General features: G+C 40.8%; 1 protein-coding gene across 1 annotated transcript in view; it reads left to right on the top strand.

Annotated features, from left to right (window-relative positions):
• The window catches only part of MYOM3 (myomesin 3), an 84237-nt gene that overhangs the window by 64147 nt on the left and 1052 nt on the right, over nt 1-19038 (top strand). The window contains exons 19-27 of the mRNA XM_075851137.1: nt 3832-3891; nt 4359-4426; nt 4991-5101; nt 5731-5818; nt 8001-8039; nt 8534-8639; nt 9090-9253; nt 10178-10214; nt 11257-11279. Of these exons, the coding sequence (XP_075707252.1) occupies nt 3832-3891; nt 4359-4426; nt 4991-5101; nt 5731-5818; nt 8001-8039; nt 8534-8639; nt 9090-9253; nt 10178-10214; nt 11257-11279 (696 nt within the window). The remainder of the gene's footprint in view (nt 1-3831; nt 3892-4358; nt 4427-4990; nt 5102-5730; nt 5819-8000; nt 8040-8533; nt 8640-9089; nt 9254-10177; nt 10215-11256; nt 11280-19038) is intronic.

Genomic DNA, 19038 nt, shown 5'->3' with positions numbered 1-19038 from the left:
TGACGATGCATCCCATGTGACAGCTGAAGCCAATCAAAGGCTGCAGCGGTCACATGGACGACAGCGTCAACTCAGGAGGCCGGGCTACGCTCAGAGAGAGAGAGGGACTACGGCCGGGTGTATTAGCTTTTTTCTTAATTTATTTCTGCAGTCTTTCCGCCCAAAAAACTGCACCAAAATTTGGTGCCGTTTTTCAGGTGAAATTCCCTGCGGTTCTCAGGACGTATACACTGTGTGGTTTTACGTATCCGCCCTGTGTGTTCCTACCCTAATAATCAAGTTGCTCTCCCCCACAAATATTATCTCTAAGGGCTTATTCAGACGAACGGGATATACGTCCGTGCAATGCGCGTGATTTTCACGCACCTATATTAGTCTATGGGGCCGTGCAGACATGTGCGTGATTTTTATGCTGCGTGAGTCCGCTGCGTAAAAGTCACGAAATGTCCGTTCTTTGAGCGTTTTTTGCGCATCACACACCCATTGAAGTTAATGGGTGCGTGAAAACCATGCATGCCACACGGAAGCACTTCCATGCGAACAGCGTGATTCGCGCAACAGCTATCAAAAGGATGAATGAAAACAGAAAAGCACCACGTGCTTTTCTGTTTACAAACATCCAAATGGAGTGTCATAATGATGGCGGCTGCGCAAAAAGCACACAGCCGCGCATCATATGCTGCTGCCACACGGAGCTGTCAAATGCATTTTGCGCAGGCAAAACGCCGTGTTTTTTGCGTGCGCAAAAGGCACATGCTCGTGTGAATCCAGCCTAAGGGTAAGGCCACACGGAGCGGCCCTGACACGGTTGCAACGCAGCTAACAACCACGCCGGCACCATGTTCAGTGCGGCTGTCAAACAGCCTGTTAGTGGCCGCACGTATTCTGGTTACATTCGCCTCCGCACTGCCGCTCCATTCATTCTCTATGGGAGCGCCGGAGATAGCCGACTGCAGCGTTCTGCATTTTCCGGCGCTCCCATAGAGAATGGATAGGAGGTAAGTTGTTGTAATTTGCAAAATCGTGCGGCCATAAAGGGTGTATTAATTCATGGCCGCACGATTTTGCAGATAAAGGGACGGTTTACCCGCGTTAACGTGCGGCCATGAATTAATACACCCTTTATGGCCGCACGATTTTGCAAATTACAACAACTTACCCCCTATTCATTCTCTATGGGAGCGCCGGAAAAAGCTGAACACTGCACTCGGCTATCTCCGGCGCTCCCATAGAGAATGAATGGAGCGGCAGTGCGCGTGCGAATGTAACTGGAATACCCCTTAACGAGGTATTGGACAGCCGCTCCTACATAGTGCCAGCGCGGTTGTTGGCCGCGTTGCGACAGTGTGAGGGCCGCTCCGTGTGGCCGTACCCTAAAGAATCCTTTCTCCCCAAACATAACGCTAAGCTCCCCTCCCCCCATGATTCATAATAAGCTCCTACACCACAAAATAAACTATACAGAAGTCCCCCTCCCCACAAAATACATTTATAAAGAATCCCCCCACACTCCTATAGCATTTAGGGCAATGTCCCCTCACCCTCAAAATCGATCTATAAAAAATACACACTCAAAGTACCTATAACCTAGTCTCCCCTTCCCCACAAAATCGATCTTTTAAAAAAAAAAAAAAAAACATCCTGTTACACATCACATAAAGCCCCCTCTTTCCTCCTCCCTCACACAGCACATAAATAGATATAGATTAAGCTAAAGCTGCTGCTCTTATTACCTGACTCTGGAGCTCCGTGGAGGAGTCTTCACTGTGGCAGCAGCACAGCAGGAAGGAGCTGCGTGAGGTGCTGAGTGTGTGTGACACTGCAGTACAGGCTGTGCCGATTGGTGGAGCAGACAGAAGCGCCTGCTGCTCCTCCAATCAGCCCTACTTCACGCAGCAGTGCAGAGGAAGGAACATTTCTCCTCTCTTCTGCTCGTACCCACTGGCGCCCCCCTTGCAGCATGGCGGCCGGTGCCCTGTGCGACCGCACGTGTCGCACATAGCTAAGGCCGGCCATGTATATATATATATATATATATAAATATATATATATATAAAAGAAACCATAGAACAGGTAACAGCACCAGGACTTCCAGATTTGATGAAAAACGGTTCGTTTAATCACCACCAAGAAAGCAACGTTTCGGTTCACTCCTGAACTTTTCTCAAGGCTTGAGAAATCTTCATGATTTGGGCTCTGCATGCCACCACATTGGATTTGAAATGGAACAGTTGAAATGCAATTGAAGTGTAGACTTTCAGATTTAATTCAAAGGGTTGAACAAAAATTTCCTGTGAAACGTTTAGGAATTGCAACCAATTTTTCTACACAGCCTCCTCATTTCAGGGGCTCAAATGTAATTGGACAAATTAACATTGCCATAAATAATTTTTTTTAATACTTTGTAGAGAATCCTTTGCAGGCAATGACTGCCTGAAGTCTGGAACCCATGGACATCGCCAAACGCTGGCTTTCCTCCTTTGTGATGCTTTGCCGGGCCTTTACTGCAGCTGTCTTCAGTTGTTGCTTTGTTTGTGGGTCTTTCTGCCTTAAGTTTTGTCTTAAGCAAGTGAAATGCATGCTCGATCGGGTTGAGATCTGTTGATTGACTTGGCCATTGCAGAATATTCCACTTCTTTGCCTTAGAAAACTCCTGGGTTGCTTTCGCAGTAAGTTTTGGGTCATTGTCCATCTGTACTGTGAAGCGACGTCCAATCAACCTTGCTGCATCTGGTTGAATCTGAGCAGAAAGTATATCCCTGAACACTTCAGAATTCATCCGGCTGCTTCTGTCTTCAGTCACATCATCAATAAACACCAGTGAGCCAGTGCCTTGGGCAGCCATGCATGCCCATGCCTCCACCATGTTTTACAGAGGATTTGGTGTGCTTTGGATCATGAGCCGTTCCACGCCTTCTCCATACTTAGTTCCTCCCATCATTTTGGTACAGGTTGATCTTACTTTCACGCTGTTGCAGAACTGGGACTGGCTTCTTTAGATGTTGTTTGGCAAAGTCTAATCTGGCCTTTCTATTTTTGAGGCTGATTAATGTCTTGCACCTTGTGGTGAACCCCCTGTATTTGCTCTCATGAAGTCTTCTCTTTATGGTAGACTTAGATACTGATACACCTACTTCCAGGAGAGTGTTCTTCACTTGGGTAGATGTTGTAAAGGCGTTTTTCTTAATCATGGAAAGGATTCCGCGATCATCCACCACTTTTGCCTTCCGCGGACGTCCAGGCCTTTTAGAGTTCACGAGATCACCAATGCGTTCTTTTTATTCAAGACTGTACCAAACTGTTGATTTGGCCACTCCCAACATTTCTGCTATTTCTGATTGATTTCTTCATTTTTTTTCAGCCTAACGATGGTCTGTTTCACTTGTATTAAGAGCTCCTTTGACCTCATGTTATGGGTTCACAGCAACAACTTCCAAATGCAAATGCCACACCTGGAATCAACTCCAGACCTTTTACCTGCTTAATTGATGATGGATTAATGAGGGAATAGCCCATGCAGCCCATTAAATAGCTTTTGGGATAATTGTCCAATTACCTTTGGTCCCTTGAAAAAGAGGCAGCTACATATTAAAGAGCTATAATTCCTAAACCCTTCCTCAAATTAGGATGTGAATACTCTCAAATTAAAGATGAGATTCTGCACTTGAAGCCCATATTGATTATATAACTGTATATTCAATATGTTTTGGTAAACCTCTAAAATGCCAAAACTTGCGTCACTGTCAAAATAATTCTGGACCTAACTGTACAGATATATATATATATATATTTATTGATATCATTTTTATTTTAATGTACTTTTATTCACAGACTTTGATAAGATTCTTGATGAGTCTAAGCAGAAACGAAAACAGTGGAAAAAGAAGAAGGGTAAAGTAGAGTTAATGTTACAACAATATTTTTTTCCTATCACAAACTATGAACATTTAGGCCCTGTTCACACAGATGTTTTTGCAGGCAAACTAATCTGCCTCAGAATTCCTTCAGAAATTTTGTTCCAGATTTTGAACTGCCTGCACTTTTTTCCGCAGTTTTCGCAATGTTTTTTGTTGCGTTTTTCACCCATGGCCATTGAAGCTACTGCAAGGACTGCAGGGAAAAAACGCAACGAAAAACGCAGGTATTTTCTGCCTCCCATTCATTCAATAAGAGGCCAAATGTGTAATCCGCAGCAAGAAAGGTCATGCCACTTTTTTTCCCACGAGTGGCCAAAAGCCTCCCATTGAAATCAATTTTTTGGCGCTGATTCCGACGCAGTTTCTACGTCAAAATCAGTGCCGAAAAACTCTGTGTGAACTAACCCTAACTCATAGCAGTTTTTTTGTTACCTATAATAGGACCACATTTTGTGGAGCAGTTGGAGTGGAACGTTACAGAAGAATGTCATGTTATAATAACATGCAAGGTATGTTCTATGATATCCGTTATATGTATATACTGGTTTACACACAAGTGAATTCTCAAATATATCTGGGAATTAGACCCACAATTATTTTAAAGGGAATCTGTCATCCACATCCGAGCATATGGACCCATTTAAAACAGACCCTGGTGACCCACTAACATTGTGCCAAGACAGTCTTTGTTGATCTAATGGTATGTTGTCAGTGATATGGTGGAGAGAATCTGGCGATACAGGATAGTACCTAGTAATATAGCAGTGGTCATTTATTTTGTGTCCCCCTCTGTCAATTTTCATCCTTGATGATACAGTAGTTTAGTGGCCATTAACAGAGATGTTGCGGTTTATTGGTTTTCCAACGTGACCTAGAGTATACAGAAATGTAAGCGCCAATTCTTTGCTTCAGTTATGAGTGATGCATGAATACTCAACATTCAGTATAACATGTTTTATAAACCATTACATGTATTGCATAATACTGATATTCTGATTTGTGTACAATCCATGTTATTGTATGTGCATAATAATAAAACAAACATGTTCAATTCGATTTTTCTTTTTGTTTAGGTGACAAACACTGAGAAAGATACAACTCTTAAATGGTCCTTTGATAAGAAGCCACTTCCAAATGGGCAATATGATGGACAAAGTGGATCAGGAACATTGGTTATCAAAAAGGTAAACACAGCATTTTTTTGTATTTTTTTTGCATCTTTACCTACCTGTACATTTGTTTACCCTAAAGAATTTCAGTTACCACATTAGATACTGTGTCTTAAAGTATATGTCTAGAAAACTATTGTAATTAATTTTTATGTATAGAGCTGCAACATTTCTGTAATGATTCCCAATCAGAAGATGCAGTAAATGTTTCCTTAAGCTGACAGATCCTCTTTAAGCAAAAGCGCTGAACCATCAAAATGCCTTGAGATCTTTGGTGACCCTATTTGTTATGATTTTAGCTAGCATTTTATACACGCATGAAAGTGGTTCATTACTTTCTATGTTATAGAATGATCTGCTCACACGCTCCATATTTGTTGCCGAAATTTTTGCAACTGTAAGTCAGTTCCATACATCTGTATGAGGTTGTTTCTGCAGCATGTACATGGATTTTTCCAAGTCCCATTTAGATGACTGGGCCAGTCAGAAATTTCTGCAACAAAACTGTCACGTGTGAATATGCCCTAACACAACAGTATAGTGAATATGAGCCTTTGACAACTGATACAGACTATATTAACCAAGGATCCAAATTAATGAATCTGTATCTTTGTTGTTAAATGATTAAAATGTTCTCTCAACAGTTTACAAATGAAGAGAAAGGACAATACAAAGCTGTGGTGAAGGATAGCAGAGGAGAAGATATTAGTGACTTGGACCTTACCAAGGAAGGTAGGATAAAAACATCACATCAAAGAAAGATAAGTAAGAATGTTTTCCAGGTTAGCTTGATGTTTGCATTAAAGGCCTCAACTCCATTTGTAACCATTCAAACACAATCCCAGTTATAGATGGGTAGGTAGGGAAGGGGCAGATTAGGACTTTCACCCAATATGTAAAAGTCGCCATATACTAGTATATCAGAAGTTGGACCAGTAGATAAAGTTTGGTAATTATGTTTGTTTTACTTAGGCTTCGTTCACCTCTGCGTTGGGACTCCGTACCTGGGTTCCGTCTGAGCTGTCCGTCAGGGGAACCCATGAACGGAAGCCAAACTGAAACAAACGGAAACCATAGATTTCAATGGTGACGGATCTAGTGCAAATCGTTTCCATTTGTCGCCGTTGTGTAAGGGTTCCGTTGTTGTGACGGAATGAATAGCACAGTCGAATATGGTATTGACTCCGTCAAAACAACGTAACCCTTACACAAAGGTGACAAACTGAAAACCATTTGCACCGGATCCCTCACCATTGAAATCAATGGTGGTTCAAACGGAAACCTATAGTTTCCGTTGGTTTCCATTTTTTATTCCGCTCATGGGTTCCCCTGACAAAAGGTCTGATGGAACCCATGAACGAAATCTCGACGCAGATGTGAAAGAAGCCTTACAAAGGTGTTGACTTTTTTTTTTAGTGAGTTGTGGAGGCTATTTTTCACAACAGGAGGTGTATGGGCGACAAGGAAACAAAGGACTTCAGATGTTTGGGATTAGGTTATTTAGGAATGACCTTTGTGGCAAAGTTTTTTTAGATTTATATGTTGATCACCATTGATAATAGGTGATGGACACATCTTCCTTCCTATGTTTTCCTGCACAATGACATCTGCACAGGTCACAGAGTGTGCCTAGATATTCCTCCCATAGAAGTCTATGAATATCTCCAGTCTACAGGTTCCTATGGTGAATGTGCCTGCTGTAAAGCATATCTCTAAATACAGTTAACAGCGGCTCAGTTAACATCGCTGCCCCCAATAATCATGCACAGAATATAGAATAAAACAATCTACAATCAGAAAATAAAAATAGATTAGAAAAGAAAATGTATTAATATTTGGTTTTAATTTTTATAAGAATAAATCATGCAGGCAATATATTCCCTTAAAAATGTTCTGTATTTCCTTGGAACAGCTCCCTGGAATTAATGTTTTTTTAAAATAAAAAATCTCTGTACAGCTCTGGGGTAAATATTGGCACTATACAAACATACGATAAATAGGAAAGGTCAAAAAGGAAATGTTTTTGCCTTCTAATTAGCAATACAATCCAATACACACTAATCTTCAGGATCACAATGGATAAATGAGAGGTTCTTCACTATGGATTTTCCCAGATCCCTTCTTTTTCAGTTGCTATGGTAAGGAAATAGATGGGGAACAATATTGTTTAACCCTATTACTGCCGGGGATAATTTTCACATTTTGACAAACACAAATGAAACCTGATTATAAAATAAAAATAATCATATTATACCCCTGTACCGAAATATTTTCTGAAAGTAGAGACCAGGCACATTCTGAAAATGGCACCCAACATTTTACAATCATGGGCTCCTTCATGCTATTTTGCATCCAATTGTAACATTGACAAAAGGTATGAACTGGCGCAAAGGGTGAACAGATGTGTTCATCTACTTATTTCTTAGTAGAAGAAAAACAATCCCTCCTAAGTGTGACAATTAGAGAGCATGTGTCCTTTCTTATTGACAAGAGGGGTCACAAATTCCCCCCTGAGATAACTTAAAGGCTGTAAAAGGGGATGGCAGTAACCCGTGACTGTGATCTTTCTTCCTGAAGTCATTGCAGCTACTCCCCTCACACTCCTCCCTTAGGGTACCACATAACCAAGAAGTAAAACTTTTCATGCTGCTCCCTGACTTCAATCGAGTGCTGCTCCCCTAATATTTCACCAAGAAAGTTGAGCCCGGTATCGTTGTGTTTTAATTTGATCCCAAGATCTAAGCTCTAGCCCCTATATGCTAACCGCGGTATTGTTTAAAGTCATGACTTATTACAAATGTAGCAGTTTAGCCAGTCATTTTAACTAGGTGAATTATATTTACGTATAGAAAGACATACTTATGCCTTTTACCTATAGAAACCTGCATGCTTATATGTGTTTGTGTTGTTTCAGGTTATGAAGATATTATAAAGGAAATTTCTAGAATAAGTGGTAAGCATTTCCTAACTGGCAAATTCTAACTATAAAATGACATTAACAGTTACCGTAGATCCAATGTCTGTACACAACAGACATGAATGTCATTACAGAGGTCAGTCTTACCACTCTGCTACATTCATAGCTTGCTTGAAAATAGGCATCAATGATATTTGATATTGGATATGCACCATATGGATTACAGAAATAGATAAACTCTACCTCCGCTAATATTATCCCTAATACAGTTATGGATGTTTATCATTGGAGAACCATTGTGGAAGCATCTGAAAGTAACTATCATTTAAAGTCAATTATCTAGTTGCCAATATATATGCATACATTAATACTTTTACATAGAGTTTTAAAGTATATATCTTTGTATTTTGGTTCTAAATCTGTTTTGACTTTATCCAAGTTTAGCTTTATTAACCCCATTTATTAAAGCCAATATATTAAGTGTAAAAGCCTTCTATATAAATTGATGAATCTATCTGTTGTCCCATAAGCACTCTCTGCCTCCCCGCTGCAATGTCAAGGCACAGCTGACGGGATTAAGATCTACAGTGATGTGAAACAATTCACGGATATCATGAATCCAGTGTGGCACCACAAGTAAGTTAAAAAAAATGATGTATGTATTGTATGTATAGGCCTCATGCACACGAACGTAAAAACGGCCGTAATTACGGCCCATACATTTCTATTGGCTACGGGTACCTTCCTGTATGCTTACGGGAAGGTGCCCGTGCAATGCCTCTCTTGCAGCCCTTATCGCTAATTCAGAGCCTATGGACAGATTTTATATTAAAGGTTAGAACCGTATATAGTAAGAGGCTTCTCTAATGTGGCAGGTTACCCACTACTGCCCTACTTGAACACAAGCTTGTCCATAAAGCCAGTCTACATGTGTACCATTCACAGTCACAGACTAGCTGTAGTGGCTAAATTCAATAGAAGGAATGATATACATTATATTTTTTCAGTTATATTTTTCAGCAGTCTAGTTGTCTTTGTTGACTATTTAAATAGTTGTAAATATAACATTGCAATTTCTATACACAGAACTCAGAAATTGTCCAGTACAGAAAAGGTTAAATTGGGAAGCACAGAAAACCAAGTATGGCTTCAGATGAACAATCCTACCGACTCAGACCGAGGTCTGTATACACTTGAACTGTTTGATGGTAAAGACATTCAGAAGCGGACCCTTGACCTCAGTGGTAAAGGTAATAAATATTAAGTCACGTCTCAGACTTCCTCTATGTTAAAGGGGTTGTCCGGACATTTTTTATTGATGGCCTTTTCCTAGAATTGATCATTAATATCAGATCAGTGAGGGTCCAAACCACATCACCTCAGCCGATGAGCTCATTGATGGGGCCATGGCATTTGTCGCCTTTTCCTAGTTTACAGGCACTGCACCATACACATCCAGAGTGGTTGTACCTGGCATTGGAGATCTGGTCCCTTTGAAGGGAATGCAATCCCAGACACAGCAGCTACGGATGTGTGCGGCGCTATGCCTGTTAAACACTGAAGAGGCCGCGGTGACGAATGCTGCTGCCCCTTCAGTCAGATGAGGGCAGGGGTGCCGGGAGTTGGCCCTTCATCATTAAAAACACCCTTTAAAAGAACATTTCATGTAATTCCTCTTCATGCAAACAATGGGGGGTGGGGGGATATATCAAAAGTAAAAAATTTGGTGCATGCCATAGTTGCTCTAAAATTTGCAATTTCTTTCTTTTCTCACCACATTTGGAAAGTGGCAAGAAAAGGAACCAGAGTTTAGCTGAAGGGGATGTTGGCTTCTACTGGAATGACAGATTTATCATAATTTACGCGAGACACTGGTGTAAATTATGGCGTAAATCTTCACCTGCTCACAGCAGTAGATTAGCATTCCTGTCACACGGACAGCCAAAGATGAGCCAAATATATTAAAAGGTGTGCACTTCTTAATATATTTGGTGTATTTTCCACTGACATAAATTTCCTCACTACCCAGATGTTTACGTCCTAACCGGCATGAATGGGGCAGAGTAATGTATTTTTTGAAGTCATTGCTGTGGATGGTAATTTGGATCCCCACAAAGAGATACATCTGACATATAATATAGCACATTTTAAATAATTTATTTCTATATTTTCAGCATTTGATGATGCAATGGCAGAACACCAGAAATGCAAGTAAGTGTTTGTGAAAAAAAAAGTAAATGTCAATGTATCATTTTGCACTGATACCACATGCAATACTTGCACATGCACTTTCTGCTACACTACCCTTCTGCTGCATTCGCTGAGCTCTGGCCATTGACTGACAACGTAGCCTGGTTTTTCAGAAACTGACGAGCCCGTTTTGCTCCTCTGTTTCCAGAACTAGAAGTTAATGGGAGTTACAGTCATTCCATTTATTTGAATGGCCACATGTAATACTACATTTTCCCTGTAACGTATGCTAGAGAGAAATTAACAGCTGTTGGTAAAAGCTGATTTTGCCTGTGGTCTCGGGAGCCAGCCCTCATATTAAAGGGGTTGTATGTGATGAAACAAGCCCTTTAAACAATTGATAAAACAATATTAATTCAATATGGCAGATACATGATACATTGTTTTGACTGATTTTCAAAGAAGGTTACATTTTATTAACAGAAAGTCCATCTGTAATTATATTTTTATTCAAACTTGGAGTTGAAAACCAGCATGGTACTTGTTATATATACTTTTTACATGCTTTTTATAGATAGAATTAAAGAGGCATAATAAAGGATATGCAATATGGCTCGGAGCCATAAAGATCTAAGAAATTGGGTGATTTCCTAGAAACTGGTCTCTAATATTGGCAAGCATGAAAGCACTGATTCAATTAGTCCTTCTGCCTATGTTAATATGTAAGACAAAGCCTCAAGCCATGGCAACATTGTCCTATCAGCTGTGCACCACAGTTTACAGAAAGCGCCTATTCTGTTCCCATTTCTACAATCAGGGTTTTGTTAACTACCAGTTTAGTTAATTCTACAAGTAAAAGTCTACACATAAAACCTTAAAAACAAATCAGATTCACAAGCTTTACCTCTAAATAATGAGCTATTGAATAAACCATAGTGATTATATAGTATTGGCATGGTAAACATATTACAATTAATCTTTTCGACTTATATTTCTATTATATCTATGATGGTGTTCTTTGCGTATACCATTTCTAATATTATGTTTCTTTTTTTTCTTTCAGGGAAACTGCTGTAATAGAAAAGAGTAAGTAACCAGTATAAGGGGATGGAATTCTGCTATCACATTCAGTGACCATATATGTAATTTACTGGACTGCTATACAGCGGTACATTAGGTTACAATGGCCGCAGGTTACAATATTTTCGAAATACAATGGAGTTTCCTGGGCCATTGAAACTACATTCAACATACAATGCCACAGACACTGACGAACTGAGGCATATGTGATTGGTGGGAAGATCCAGCCAATCAGTATGGACATCTCTCTGGTAGAACACCTGTATTACTGAAGTGTATGGACTGATTGGCTGTCTAGTAGCGCCTCTCTATAGTATAGTACTACATGTTCTGTATTGGTGGGCCAGAATGAGTTACTGTACAAGACTCTGACGAAGCTCCTGTCCTCATCATAGAAAATGATTTACAGCTTTCAGCAGCTATTTCTGACTTTTATATGTAAAGTATTGCTTTATCTTTACTAGTTAACTGCTTAATTTTATTAAATATTTTTTTTCTTATTTTGAGTTGACATTTTAGAAAACCAATTAATAGGTTTCCATACAGTTATGGTCTCAAGTTACAATGACTCTACTGATCTTCAGCGCCATACGTCATTCCATCCAGAGCCGTCAGTCAACTGCAAAGGGGAGGGAATGGGAGGGGTTATAGCTCAGGATGCCAAACACAGAAGACACTTGCTACCTAATTTGCAGACGTGTGTCGGCTAATTCCGTACTTTTTTACACTTTTGCAAGAACTAAGCTATGTAACAGAGGTATGTTGCCACTGCTTTCCCCTATACCTAACTAGCGGTGTTAGGAGTTTGAGGGGGACAAAGCTGATGACAGACTGCCTTTAAAAACACGGCCTATTTTGGATTTCAGGGCGCAGCCCCATTGTTCAAATCTGACATGTTTAAATTTATGTGGTAATAACCTTGTAACGATGTAACTTATTCCAGGGTTTCAAAGGGGCACATTGTACTTTATTTTAGCGGTGAATTTTGGCCCATATGGGTTGCGTTTATTTATAAAATAAAATCCCTGAAATTTACACAAAATTTTGAAAAAATAATTTTTCTGCTTGTAAGGCAGACAGTCATACCCCACAAATTAGTTAATAATCAACATTACAGTATGTCTACATTTAATTTTCCTTTCACTGGAACTAAGGGGTCTAGGCCAACCCCTAAAAACAACCCCAAAGTATTATCCCTCCTCCATCAAACTTTACAGTTGGCACAATGCAGTCAGGCATGTAATATTGTCCGGACGTTCGCCAAATCCAAACTCGTCAATCAGACTACAAGATAGAGAAGCGTGATTCGTCACTCCACAGAACACATTTCCACTCTACTTTACACCACTCCATCCAACCCTTTGTATGAGAGAGAGAGAGAGCTCTGCGTCAAATTCCACAAGCAGGTAATCCAGATCCGTGGATAGTATATATCTACACTTAGACCAATTATACTGATTTTGCAGAGATAAATTATCTGCTTGGTGAATATGATCATACTCTGTCTCCACCCGCACACTTTTTTAAACTTCTGTTTGTGAGGGCACTATCGAATAAGTAAAATAAAATATTTTTATCTATGGAAAAAAAAAAATGTTATGTTTTCGCAGTTAATGAAAGGCTTCTTCTATTGGGCAAAAATAATGGCTTTTTCCCTTACGTCCTACAGCAGCACAATAATGGGGTATTTCTGCCCCTGTGTACTAGTGGGACAGAAGGAATTTTTACTTTAATCAAACTAATTAACTAGAGCCTCCTCCCTACATAAGGACATCTAGCCCCTCCTACCATGTGTCATGAATCCGTTATATGTGGAAACATCTTAAAAATGGAAAGTCCCTGATCCAGAATCTGGATCCTGTTGACTACAGATGCATCTCAACTAGGTTGGTAGTACACCTGCAAAGAGTCCCCTCCAGAACTCTATGTCCTTGATACTAAAGGAACTAAAAGCCATATTATATACTCTGCAACTCCAGGGGTAAGCATTCCGTGTAAAGTCGGACATCATAACATCAGGCAGGGTGGCACCCGATCAGAACCCTTTCTCAGGGAGGTGGGAAAGATCTTGATATGGACAGAGTTGAACCTACCCATCTGTCTGCTATATATATTCAAGGCTCCCTCAACATTATTGCCGACCGACTGAATCGAAGTCTAACAGGCCTGGGAGCAATGTCTCTGAATCTAGAGATCTTCAAGCAGATCACCAGGATGTGGAAAGTTCCAGAGATTGATCTCATGGTGAACAGGTTCAGTACTAAGAAGGAAACATTTCTCTCCCTTTATCAGGGCCACAATCCATTGGCAGCAGATGCCCTGTCCATCCCTAGGAGGTTCAGGCTGGCCTCTGTTTTCCCTCCGGTTTCCTTGATACCTAGGGTATTGTTGAAGATCAGGCAAGACCAGGCCATGGTAAAAGCCATCATTCCATTTTGGCCACAGAGGTTATGGTGTTCCTAACTCATTCTGATGAGTCGAGGATGTTACTGGAGACTTCCACCCAGTGCAGAACTTGGTGTTTAACAGCACTAAACTTTGCCAGGACCTGAAGAGTTTCAACCTGACAGCCTGAAGGTTGACCAGCCCCTTTTATAATCTAAAGGGCTCTCCAATGGATTTTTGAAGACCTGCCCACAGTCCGGGTCTGAATCTACCAAGAAGGCTTTCACAAGGCGTGGGTAGTTCCAACCAGCAATTTAACAATATCCTACACCTCCAGCAGGAAGGATTCTGAAAAGGACTGAGTCCATCGACCTGAAAGGTCCAAAATTTAGTCCAGGTCCACTTTTCGGGTAAGGTCCTTGTAACAAAAGCCCTTTGTGAAAAGGTTCCTGAAACGGTCTGCTAAATGAGACTTGTTATCCGCAGACCTATTGCAAAATTAGACTTTTGCTTGAGTCCTAAGAGGTTTATGACACCTACCGCTGAACCTCTGGAAGAGGTCCCACATAATTTCCTATCCTAAAAGGTTATGTCCTCCTGGTCATACTCAACGGTGGACACAGGCAGTGGAGAGCCCCATGTAGAGGGAGGGGTGTGTGGGGCCCCATACTCTCCAATAGTTTACCATGGCACACTATGTTGTGTCATTCCAACAGTGTACCAGTAACTGTGAGCCACTATCTCAGTCCCTTAACTTTATTGTACTGGGCTCCTGTGCATCTGCACGGTTTGCGCATGAGGGTGTCCGCCCCTAATCATAACATCTGCCAAGAGAATAGGGAACTTCAAGCCTTGTCATCAGTGGATCTATACATCAGATTCCTCCAGGACATGGCCTTGCTAAAGCTACTACCAAACTTCACTCCAAAGTTTCTCATTTGTAACCTGAAATCAGGTCAACTCCCTTCCAGTGTTCTGGCACATGTCTTCCTCTTATGAGGAACATCATTTCCATTCCTAGATCTCTGCTGTTGTCTTGAGATCTATTTGGCTTGGAGTAAGAGATTAGGAAGGTTGAGAATTTATTGTTTCCTGAAAGAAACAAAGACTTAAAATCCACCAAACCTACCCTGGGTAGATGAAGTGTAGAGGCCAGTAGTCTGGCTTACATTGTTAGATCTCCAATTCACCTAATTTTTCTAAAAACTACTCTACTAGAGGAGTGGCCACCTCTTGGGCTGAATAAAGTCTGATCCCGCTGGATCAGATTGCTGTGCAGCTTGGAGCTCACACTTAATATTTATCAGCCTTTATAGGCTGAATGTTTGATTCTCTGAAGAGACGGCTCTTGAGCGTTCAATTTTGAGTTCCACTAGTCAAGAGATCTCTCCCTATGGGGTACTTCTTGCTATTTCCCCATTATTGTGCTGCTGTAGGACCTAAGAGAAGAGTAGATATCTAAAGTTAATCTGTTTTCCCTTAGTCCTAGCAGCAGCACAAGCTCCCTGCCCTAATTAAGCCTACTACTTTATAATAAACTTATGGTAGAAGGGGCTAAATGTCCTTATATAGGGAGGAGATTCTAGTTAATTAGTTTGATTCAATTAAAAATTCCATCTATCCTACTGGTACACAGGGGCAGAAATACCCCATTAATGTGCTGCTGTTAGGACTAAGGAAAAAAAGATTAACGTTAGAAATCTACTCTTAGTTACGACAATATTGTTATATTCAATCTGACTACATTCAATCTCACCTGCAATTATTTATATCTACTGTGGCTACCCTATAAATCAAAACAAAATACACCCTCAAAAAGTCCCCACTTTGGAAACTACACCCCTCAAGGAATATATCTAGAGGTGTAGTGAGCATTTTGACCCCACTGTTGTTTCATAGAACTTATTAGCATTTGTCTGTAAAAATTACAAATTACTTTTTTTCCAATAATATGTAGTTTTAACTCAAAGATCTAAATTTCCACAAGGCATACAGGAGAAAAAGCACCTGACAATATGTTATGCAATTTTCCCTAGGGTATGGCAACAACCAACATGTGGTTGCAAACGGCTGTTTGGGCACACGGCAGGGCTCAGAAGGGAAGGAGCGCAATTTGTTTTTTTTGAGACAAGATTTTGCTGGAATGGTTTTCAGGTGTCATGTAAATTTTGCAGAGACCCTGAGGTACCAGTACCAGTACCTGTAGTGTTTTGGACACTACAATGCTCAAGGCATTCATCTAGAGGTGCAGTGAGCATTTTGACCCCACAGGTGTTTTGGCAGCAATTATTGTGCAATGGATGTTGCAGAGTAAAAAAATTTCCATAGATAAGCTATTGAAGTGTGCAATTTGTTGCGCCCAGCTCGTGCCAATGTGAAAAGATAGCTTTCTAATTATTATGTAGTGTTTTTCTTGATTTTAGAAACATGCTACACACATGGCCCTAATCTTTTGCCTAGACATACAACAGGCCTAATTAGGTGATTTCCATAGTAATAACCCACACTTGCAGAGAATTTGATAGGTGGGGGTGCTGGTGATGAGACCCACACTGATTGTTGAAAAGACGGGGCAGAGGGGCTCAGCTGAGTGGGATACATAAAATGAGAATTTTATAGTTCAAGTCGTTACGGATGCGGCGATACCAATCTATGTATAGGTTTTTTTCTAATTTTCTCCAATAATTAGGTACTTGATAAGGCTAAAAAAGTTTACTTTACTAAAACATTGTTTTAAAAAACTTTTTTTTAAGTACCACTAGGGTACTTGAAAATATGAACTTCTGATGGCTAGTGTCATACACTGCACTACTTATGTAGGGCCTAATAGTCTTCCTTACGTGGCAGACCAGGATGCCATTGTTAGGCCTCTTGTTGCCACAGAAACCCATCGGCACCCCGCAATCGCATTGCGTGGGGCCGATAGCGTATAGTGAATTCCCTAGATGCTGCAGACAATATTGACCAAGGCATCTAAGAGGTTAAATGGATGAGATCAAAGCAAGTCCAAATCTCGGCCGTTGCAGCAGAGTGTCAGCTGTAAGTTATAGCTGACACTGCTGCTGATGGCGCAGGCTCAGCTCCTGAGCCCGCTCAATTATCATACTGTAAATATACACCATTTCGCACAAACCGCTTCCCACCCATGATGTAAATGTACATCATGGATTGTTGATGGATTAAAGGCTACCTATGCTTTTTTCGACTTTTTGCAATGCTGAGGTAATTTTCCATGCTCATTTTCCATCTGATGCATGGTATTTTGGACAGTCTTGTCTATTTGAGGGGTTTTGAAGCATTCATTCTGCAATTTTCGTACCTCCTATAGAGCTGTATGGAGCGGCATTGTGTACCAGTCCATACAATTCCTCCCTACCTCGGCTATCGTGATGAGGAGGAACAATAGATGTTGGTTCCCCATTTTAGCTAAATGCTTCTTTCAGGTGTGACTGCAGTGAACGGTAATATTACACTTCTTCCATTTGGGGAGTTGTTTAACAGTGTCCTCAAACTAGAGAGCAGTGATTTTATTTTTCTAAACAACAAAATGAGGGCTCTGCAAAGAAGGAAGTAAAAAATGGATTTTGACTTTGTAAAGGCGCTAGGTTGATTGGGAAAGGAAATAACAAAAAAAAAGATCCTTACCTGTCTGTATAAGGAGCACTCCAGGCAAAACTGATACACTGTGTTACACCTTGTGCAGGGCCTGAACGGGCGGTTCATGACACAGAGATTCAAAAAACACAAAAAAAAAAGTTTGATGAGCACCACCCTATCATGCCCCGCATGAGGCATAAAACACAGTGTATCCGCTTTTTACAGAATATTCCTTTAAGGCCTTAGATTGGTATCAGATTGGATTGTCTTAGTGAATATTGCTAAAGGATAATATCTCCATACATATGGTGACCGATGGAACCTGTACGGCAGTGCACAGGGGCTGTACGACTCCATGCACTGGGCTCTGCCATGTGCTTGAGCCCTTAGGGTATGTGCACACACAAAATGAAAAACGTCTCAAAATACTGAACTGTTTTCAAGGGAAAACCGCTCCTGATTTTCAGACGTTTTTTAATCAAAGTTGCCTTTTTCGCTGCGTTTTTAACAGCCGTTTTTGGAGCTGTTTTTCTATAGAGTCTATGAAAAACGTCTCAAAAAATGTCTCTAAAAACGTCTTTTTTTCGCAGCCGTTTTTTACGCGGCCGTTTTGAAAAATGGCGGTGTAAAAAACGCCTTGTCGGAACAGAACGCCGTTTTTTCCCATTGAAATCAATGGGCAGATGTTTGGAGGCGTTCTGCTTCCGATTTTTCAGCCGTTTTTCGGGACGTTTACGGCCCGAAAACCGTCTGAAAACACTCCGTGAACATACCCTTAGGGCTTATTCAGACAAACGTATAATATGTTCGTGCTACGTGCGTGATTTTCACGCACGTCCGTGCTACGCGCGTGATTTTCACGCACGTCCACGGACCTATGTTAGTCAATGGGGCAGTTCAGACAGTCCGTGATTTACACGCATGGTATGTCCGCTGCTTAAAACTCACGACATGTCGTATATTTGGCAGTTTTTCGCGCATCACGCACCCATTGAAGTCAATGGGTGTGTGAAAACCGCACACGACACACGGACGCACTTCCATGTGCCGCGCGTGATGCGCGCTACAGTAGTCAAAACTATGAATGAAACCAGAAAAGCACCACATGCTTTTCTGTTTACGAACATAAAAACAGAGTGTCATAATGATGGCGGCAGTGCAAATCACGCAGCCACGCATCATATGCTCATGACACACGGAGGTTTTATGGATCTTTTGCGCGCGCAAAACGCACACGCTCTTGTGAATCCCGCCTTAGGCGGATTTCTAATTATTAACACTATAAATGTGTACGTTTATTTTTTAATAACCCGACCAGTAAATTGCTAGTAATGTGCAATGTGAATAGTGCAATCATTATAGTTTACGCTACAGGGTAACAATGATGTATCAATTATTCTAAGGCTCCATGGAAACATTTGATAAAATTGCAGCATTAACACAACCCACAGATAACCTCATTGTTTCCCCAACCACATTGTTTCCCTGTAGATTGCTACAACATCATCACGTACAAATTGACTGATAAAAAATAAAAATGGAAACTAAGAGAGATATGCCACTGTGGTCAATTATTATTATTATTATTATTATTATTATTATTGCCACCTGTTAGATCCAAATCTACCCAGCTACTTCCACTGACCGGTATAGCTGTGCGGTGCTTCTTGGCAGGCTACCAAAAGGAGACACAGAATGTTACAAAGGAACATTTAGGGTAAGGCCACACGGTGCAGTCACGGTGCATTTATGTTGCGTTTATAAACTGCAGCAAGTCATATTT

This window comes from Rhinoderma darwinii, chromosome 2 (assembly GCF_050947455.1).
Source record: "Rhinoderma darwinii isolate aRhiDar2 chromosome 2, aRhiDar2.hap1, whole genome shotgun sequence".
NCBI classification, from domain to species: domain Eukaryota; kingdom Metazoa; phylum Chordata; class Amphibia; order Anura; family Rhinodermatidae; genus Rhinoderma; species Rhinoderma darwinii.
This window is presented reverse-complemented; position numbering and strand designations above follow the sequence as displayed.